General features: G+C 34.3%; 1 protein-coding gene across 1 annotated transcript in view; it reads left to right on the top strand.

The window, feature by feature from the left end:
* The first annotated feature begins 7,740 nt into the window (after positions 1–7,740).
* LOC142345152 (solute carrier family 2, facilitated glucose transporter member 3-like) overlaps positions 7,741–8,802 on the top strand; it is a 1,801-nt gene continuing 739 nt past the window's right edge. The window contains exon 1 of the mRNA XM_075397244.1: positions 7,741–8,802. This exon is cut by the window's right edge and continues 739 nt beyond it. Coding sequence (XP_075253359.1) covers positions 7,827–8,802 — 976 coding nt within the window. The 5' untranslated portion in view covers positions 7,741–7,826.

The following is an 8,802-nucleotide window of genomic DNA, read 5'->3' as shown; positions in this document are numbered from 1 at the left end:
ATATTGGGTCTTGAAGACTAAAGAGGTGAGAATTTTTAACTGTAAATTTACTTTGAATTTAGTTTAAATTCTTATATTAACCTTTGATTATCACATCTTATTGTTCGAATCAAATAATGAGTTCTTCGTTTTAAATCCTCATGATTTGATGTATAATACAGCAATATCCGACCAAAGTACAACCAATAGTTCTGGGTAAGAAGAGCTGGAAGTTCAATTTTTATTGTAAGGGATGAAAGATTGTCCGTTATTGGTGGTCATTATCTACCGGGACCAAAAAGGCGTTTCTATTTGTTAGAAAATGATGCTTTCATGCAAAAAAGTGATCCGTTCAGTTGATTTATCCACGGTCTTAATTTCTTCTCATTGTTAGTGCTTATTGTCATCATTCCAAAATTTTTTGATCTCTGTCGTCAATTTAGAAGTAGATACGTTTTGCTTGGCTTTCAATAATTTTATGGGTGCTAATAATATTCTAGCAATTTCATTAATTTGATCAATATTCATGTGTCAATTTTTCGTTGCCAAATGTGTTGAAGTTTTGTTTTGGTTACCAAATGTCCTGTTTATATTTTACATTTTATTTACCAATGTTGCTTTTAGCTGAATAAAATTCATAAATCAGTCTTTGATGCTTATTTGGCCAATCTACAAGGTTTTAAGTACTGTAACAAAACAGAAAACAGCTCTAACGGTACTGGAATGCCTTTTTCGTTTTCTATTTACTGTTCGTAAATTCACTGAAGGAGGAGTTTAAAAAAGATATTTTTTTCATCAAAATTTGGTTCAGATTACAATAAAATTGACTGAGGATTTCAACTTTTTGAGGAGTGGAGTTCTCAAGAATCGGCAAGGGAGTTGAATTCCATGGGGACAGCAAATTTTAAATAGTTTTCTGTAAATACCAATTTCTCATCATAATTTATGAAAACTAGATCAAATTAGAGCTTCAAGAAAATAAGTAATCTATCCCAATTAGTATTATAGAAAATTTTGCACTTACGTAGTTTTTTACATTAACTGAAACTGTAATTTTGATCTTGGATGACACCAGTGTCTTTGATTAGCTCTATTTTGCTTTTTAAAGTCGAGAAATTTTTAAACAAGGTTTCTAATTTCTCTCAAACAAAGCCTATAGCCATTATATTAGTCCTGGGGTCCTTTTTGGGATTTTTTGCTGGACCGTTTTTTTTTTCGTCTGACTCTTCCTAGTTTTTTGAGATCATGAATATTAGCCGCCCGAGGGGACTTAGCGCCCGAGTGATTGGCAAGAGGCTCGAGAGGGACTAGGATATATGTTCTAGCATATTTAAACAATCAAATTGTGAAAAACTATGCTTTTTTGTTAACAGTTCAGAACAAGTGCGAGAGGGCTACTAAATATGGCAACTAAGTAAGGCGAGCAGAATTAGGTTTCGGAGAGCAACTAAGAGGGCGAGAAACTTAGACTAATGCTCGGTAAAACATAAAAGCTCAAATTTTGTGTGCCAAAAGCATTAGTGCTTCTTACATTGCTTTCAAGCAGATATAAGTATACATTGCTTTCAAGCAACTATATACTCAAATGGGTTTTTTTTGTTCAGTCAATTTTGGCCGATCGATATATTCATCGCAGAGAAATGTGAGTGGTATCATTAAAAAGCTGGTCCAGCGTAGAATTCAAAATTAAAAAGATTTTTTTGATTTTCGTTTTTTTCGAGGAGTTATCGAGGATTGAAGTTTTGTGTGAACACGGGTTATTTGTTCACTTTTAGTGTGATTTTTCTTCATATTAAGATATTTTGTAAAAAATAGAATTTGAAACTTAAGGTATTAAAAAAGACTAGTTCTGGTCTCTTAGGAAGCTTCAATATCAAAAAAAAAGTTCAAAATCTATTTGAGAGCTTTTTTTTTATAAAACTTTTCTACTTTTTTGTGCTTTTTAAAGTCACCTAGAGACAAGTCACTTTTCATATTGAGGTTTCGTTAATGACAAACCTCCTTTACAGTCAAATGAAGCCAAATCCACAAAAAAATTGTTTTCAAGGAATTGTTCATGTATTTTTTTAAATTCGACTCTGAGTTTTGTTAATTTCAAACGAAACTTTGAATTTCTTTTTGGGGTTTTATTAATATTTTGGGGTCTTACAGCATGGACTCATTGACTAACAGTTCAATATGTTCCGTAATGAGATTTAAGTGAGCATATTTAGTGCTTCGAGTGAGTAACAGCTAATGGTGAGTAACTTTAAGAATATTTTTTCGAAAACTTTTTTGAGCATTAACCAATCATAAATTTATTATCGTGAACTGTAAGTCATTCTCTGTGATGACAGCAAACTCTTCATTCCTACTGTAACCAAATTTGATCTAGCTGGCTTTTTTATCATCTAACTTTTAGTAATATGACTTCAATGACACAAGACTTCAAAATTTTTTTTTTTCTTTTTTGGATATTTCCGTATTATTGGTTACTTTTGAAATCTTATCACATTACCCTAAAAATGACAGCTCCTATTGGCTTTAAGAAAACTTGCAATGGATCATCAATAACTGTTTCAGAGAAAAGCTTATAGTTTCAAATGTCTTCGACTTTTTCTTCTCGCACTTCTCAACTGAGTTTTGGTTTTTGCGTGATGTTGTTGTTGTTTTCATAGTCATAAGACTTGTTGTGATGTCTTATTGATCACCTATGAATGACAAACATCCTCATAATCTTATTGAAGCATATTTGAGCGTATTTTATGACTTCCGTTGAAATTTAATGAATTTAATGGCTGTTAAGAATTTTAAAATAATTTTTCGAATTTTTTTTGAACATTAAACAATCTTAAAATTTCCGTGGACTGTTAGTCAGTCTCAGTATTGACAGAACCCACCTGCTTTCTACTGAAACCAAAAAAAAAATTGTTGGCGGTTTTATCTACTAACTATAGATTATATGAGTTTAATAACACAGGAATTCAAAATTCAAAAAAAAAAATTGGAAATTTTCGTATTATCGGTTACTTTTGAAATCTTATCACATTATCGAAATAATAAACATACTATCCAAAAATTATTCTCATCCCATTGGCTTGGAAAAGACTTTCAGTGGATCACAGATAAAGTTTTCAGAGAAACGCTAAAGGTTTAAATGACTGGGAAATCTTCTTCTCGCACTTCTCTACTGAATTTTTGGTTTTTGCCTGATTTTGTTGTTGTTTTCATAGTCATAAGACTTGTTGTGATCACTTTTTGATTATCAGTGCATGAGAAACATTTTTTTTTCTGCCATCGTGTTATTTGTGAGCGTAGTTATTGACCTCCGTTAAAAGCTTTTGAGTTAAATGGCTGTTGAGATTTAAAAAAATTTTGGAAAATTTTTTTAATATTAACCGATCCTAATTTTTTTCGTTGACTGTTAGTCAGTCTTAGTACTTACAGGATCCCTTTTACTTCAAATGCAGCCAAAAATAATCTGGTTACGGGTTTTATCTTCTACTCATTAGTTTTAAAACTTCAATGCCACTAGTTTTCTTGTTTTTTTTTAATTTTCGGGTACTTTTTCTTATTGTTGGATCCTTTGAAATCTTATCACATTATATTAATACTAATAGTTCCCATTAGTTTAGGCAAGACGTTCTACGGATCATATATAAAGTTTTCAGAGAAGAACTCATGATTTAATTTGCTTCGAAACTTTCTTCGGGCACTTTTCTACTGAATTTTTGGTTGTTGCCTGTCTTTGTTGTTGTTTTCATCTTCAACAACTTTTTGTAAGGTCTTACTGAATAAATATGAATGACCAACAAACTTGTTGTCCCATGGAGGCGTAATTTAGCGTACTTAGTGGATTCCTCTGAAAGCTAAAGAAATTAATGGCGTTGATACTACGAGTTTTCTCAAAAAATTAGTGGTTTTTATATATTTGTTCACATTTGATTTGTTGAGACTAAATTGATAAAAAAGATGAATCCCATTGCTGTTAAAAAATTAATTGAACAAAGAAAAATTTTTGTGAAAAGTTCATTTTTTAATGCTTTCGACACATTTCTCGCTCAATTTTTTTTCCTGATATTGCTGTTTTTGCCTGTTTTTGTTCTTTAGGTAGCCGTAAATAGCTGACAAGTCTCTTAGGCTTGTAATTGAGGATTGAATTAATGATATTATCCGAAACAGATGTTCAGTTTATAGCCTTTAGTATTAAACGTTTTTCAGACATTTTTCAAACTTTTCAGTCTTTGTTGTTCTTTTCGTCAAATTGTAACTTATTTTCATCAATGAGTGGTGACAACCAAATTTTTGTATTTCAAAAAAGTAACGTATCTACTGATTTTATTTGTCAGCGATGCTCGGTTTGTTGGACAATATGCGTTTTTATAAACGTTTTTTTGAGTGGTCATTTTTTGCGCTTCTTTTTCTCTTCTTTAAGAACAATCGCGTAGTAACAGATCCAATGGTTTACAAATGTGGCCCAAATAAACTTAGTTAATCCCTCAGTATAATTCCTGCTGCAGCTGAATTAGTAGAAATAAGAATTGAATTAAAGAGACATAATATTCAGATAATAGCTAATGATTTTAATGGTAGCAACAGTTTGTGTTTTCGCAAATTGTTTCTAATTTTTTAGGTTTTTCTTTAGTTCGTTTCCAAGGCTAAAACTACCCAAAAACAAGGCCTTTTGGTTTTGTAGTAACTTTTTAGTAATTTATCGAGGTTTATTTAGTTAAAGGCTAATGATTTCTAAGACTTGAATTTTCTTGGTTTTAAAAACTTTCGTCCGCTGTGTAGATAGGAGAAATTAAATTTGAGTAGTTAAGGTTTTATTTAACTTTATTTTGACGTTGTTACTATGTGCTTTTAAGTTTAGATATTCAGTTTTTGCCGTGAAGTTGTTATTTTTGCTAATTGTTTTGGTTGTTTTTTTGTCGCGTAGTCTCATTGGCGCTGTAATAAGGCATAGCTTTATGTAATTCCATTAGTAGATAGGTTGTGTTATGATTGTTTTAAACTCAAACATCTATTTTTGTTATTTCTTCATTTGGTTGACAATTAAGTCAAAAATGTAGATGAGCTTGGGTCGGAACATCATGTGCGAACGCACATTAACGAGCCGCCTTGTTACCCTTGATTCTCTTAGTAGATGAAAGAAAATAAACTTGAGTCGCCGATGGCACTTGGGCACCTCACACTAGGATTTGTTTAATTAATAACAGTTAAAATGATAAAAATTAGGCCTTTTCTGTTGACATACGAGAAAGAGTCAAAGTGAGATTTTTATTAATTGCTCTCAAACGAAGCTTGTAGCAATTATATTAGTACTTTTTGTCTTTTTTATGCGGTTTTTCGCTTGACCGATCTTTCGTCTGACTTTTTTGACTTCTTTTCCTCAAAAACGAGATAAACAGGTGGCGCCCCGCGGGCATCAATTGTTCTTATAGCCTTTCAGCTCTGTTTCAGCTCAAACTGTTTTGGAGACTTAAACTTATGGTGTGACGGGCGGTTCTTAGAAGTTGAAGACACCTCCAGTGTTGAGCCCCCCCCCCAATATTGCCCCCACAACCCCCGCGCGCTGTTACTCCCAATCCCACGCCATCAGCCCTCGCTGCACCCCCCCCCCCTGACAAATTTTTTTGCCATAGAATTGTTTTTCAACTTTTAATGTCACAAATTTTAGCAATTTTTTGATAAAACTCGCTTCTTTTCCAGTTTATTTGAATTTTTTTGTCGATTTTAGGTTTTTCTAACCTCAAGAGCCACAGAGCTTCCTCCAGGGTTGGATAATATGTTACTGCATATTTAATATAGGATTGTTTTCGAGATCTTAATATCACGAATTTCATCAATGTTTTAAAACATTTGCGGTTTTCATGTTTTTTACGGTACCGGGGGCCCTGGACATCCTCCAAGGTTTGATAATAGGCTGCTGCTTAGTTTTTAGAGCCAATAGATTGGTGATCAAAGTTTTTTGACTCTGGTTTTTGCAATTATTTGATCAAATTAAAAAAAATTTTTTAAATTTTTTATCTTGTTCCAAATGTATCTTTATGAGCCGTGAAACTATTTCAGGCTTACTGTTTTCAGGCTAAACAGGGACACTGGATAGTCTCTTGAGACAATGAAATAGTTCTTAAGATATCAATATCTTGAATTTTAGCAAGATTTTCATAAAATTAGCAATTGTTTTCAAAATTTTCCAGTATTTTTTGTCCTTTAAGCTTAACTACCATTACTGGCCAACAAAACTTTTTAAGTCTCGGAGATGGGTTGCTTGAGAGAACTTTCGAGCCAGAAAAAGGTTTTAAAAATTGTTCTACTGCGAAGTTAAAAAGTATTTAGTTTTGACTTTATTTTTTTTACAAGGCTAACAAATCTAACCATTTTTATTTACTAACAAGGCTAGAAAACTAGAAGTTGCTGAGTCGAGTCCCATCATGGAAAATTTTTCTATCTCTTTCTCTGTCTTTTGTTGGTCAGCGTTTCTTTACTTCTCTTTCTAGTTCACGTTTTATCTCTCTCTGTCTCTCACTCTATCTCTCTCTTTGTTATGCCACACTTCAGCTGCTGTTATGTGGCGTAATATCATCATATCTGATCCTCATTAACAATGAGTTATAGTAGAAATGTTTTTCTCATACATGACATAACAGGCACTTCTTAGGAAATCATTGTTAGTTGCTCTCAAAAGCAATTTGTAGCAAATAGAACAATACTGTTTGTCTCTATTGTGCATTTTTCCGCTTGGCCGATTTTTGTCTCACCCATTTGACTTTCGTCTTCAGAAACAGGATAAAGATGTAGCGCCCGGTTTGCAGTAAGTTCTCCTAGAGCCGTTCAGCCCTCTAGTTTTCAAGTATGTGATTAACAGGAACTGTTTTGGCGACTTATATCTATGGTGTGAAGGGCGGTTCTTAGAAATTGATTCAACACCCCACCCACCGCCCCCACGTCAGTCCTCCCAATCCACTTTTACACCCCCGCTGCGATCACCCTACGACCCTTCAATTAATCTAAAGCTAGCCTCACTAAACTGTGTGTAGCTACTGACGAAGTCAACCGCTCGCCGGTTGTTTGAGAGCAATTCGCGCGACGTTAGTCGAATATGCTTGCAAAGAAGTGACTAAGTAAGGCAAAAAAAACTGATTAAATGCAGATCAAGAAACTAGCTTTTCTTTTTGATTTCAAATTAATTGGTTGAGGTGAGTTGTCATAAGGTTTTGTTGTCGCAAAATTTTTTACTCTTGATTCTTTTGTCTGTTCGTACATGCAGAAATATTTTTCTGTAAACTGTTACTTTTATTGATATTTAGGACAATTTTTATTTAACTTGAAATTTAAATCGGTCGAAAATAATATTCAGAAATCGATCGATTGAGTTATGCTCAGCAACCATGCAAAGAGCTCTAGAAGTGTTACATTAAAGCTCATAATTTTTGTGTGCCAAAAGCATCAGTAATTTTACATTGCTTTCAAACAGATATAAAGTTCAAAATGATTCTGCGGTGAGTTATTCAAACGTGAAACGCCTAATCTTGTCTTAACAATAAGAATACTGTGAAAAATTTTAGGGTATTCGATTTTTTACACTATCCATAATGGTGCAGTCAGTCCGTTGAATGCTTCGTTCTTAATCGAACTTTTCACGAGGTTTCTTTTTTCTAATGGTGTTAAGAGTCCGTTTAATTTATGGTAAACGTACAGTAAAACTGCGGAGTTTGGAAGTGTAGCTGTGCGCTAAAGCGTATAAAATTGATTTGTATTTCAAATGGATCAAAAGTTTTACTTTTCAGCTGTTGCAATGTGAAAATTTGAACAAACTTAGTCCCTAGAGGGGATACAAATATTTAAATCAACCACCCAATAAAATGTCACTATTTCTGGACGATACAGAACCAGCGACTCTGGTTCTTACCAGGGCCAGCAGTTCGGCTTCGACTGGTGAATGGGACCCTACATCCAGACGCGTTAAGAAACAACTCTCATTTAAGTTAACCCCTGCCCTCTTGCGGACCATTTTGACAGTAGCTTTGGGCTCTGGAATGATATACGGGTACAATTTCAGTCTCGTGAACAACTGTGAAACAGTTCTGAAGACACACATGAACGAAAGTTTTTTCACCCATTACGGAAATTATTTGGATTCAAATTCGATGGATTTATTTTGGCATTTCGTCATTGCTGCATTACCAATAGCTGCAATATTTGGATGTTTTGCTTCCCATTTTTGCTCACACAAACTTGGAAGGAAGCGATTCCTGATTGTGAACAATTGCGTTGGAGTTATCGGGGCGTCTCTTCAACTGTGGGCTTCTATGAGTCGTTATGTAGAAGTGTTCGTTTTGGGAAGGGTCGTAACAGGTGCTTATTGTGGAATCATTGCAACTGTGGCGCCCGTCTACTTGAGCGAAATTGCACCTGTTCACCAACGAGGATACTTAACGTCAACATTCCAGCTCGGCAATGTTGCTGGAACTACTCTGGCTCTGTTTCTTGGGTTGTCGAACCTGCTTGGTTCTAAGAGCAACTTTCATTACCTGTTTATTATCTCTCTCGTGATACCCTTTCTTCAAACACTCTTGCTCAAATTCTGTCCTGAAAGTCCACGATTTCTGTTGCTATTCAAATCAGACGCTTTTGGCGCAATGCAATCTTTGCGACGCCTACGAAACTGCCCCGATGTTAGCGAAGATCTGGCTGAAATTGACAATGAGATCTTGCAAAACTCAGAAGACGCGATCAACCAGAATCGAGCCAGAAGTATGCTAAGGTTCTCACAAATCTTGTCAAAACCAAACTTGAGAAGAATGCTTGTTATCTGTATATGTATGCATGCGTCTCAGT

The sequence above is a fragment of the Convolutriloba macropyga genome, chromosome 1, assembly GCF_964194025.1.
Source record: "Convolutriloba macropyga chromosome 1, txConMacr16.3, whole genome shotgun sequence".
Taxonomy (NCBI): Eukaryota; Metazoa; Xenacoelomorpha; order Acoela; family Convolutidae; genus Convolutriloba; species Convolutriloba macropyga.
Note: the sequence above shows the minus strand (reverse complement) of the source record. Positions and strands in the feature narration are given on the sequence as shown.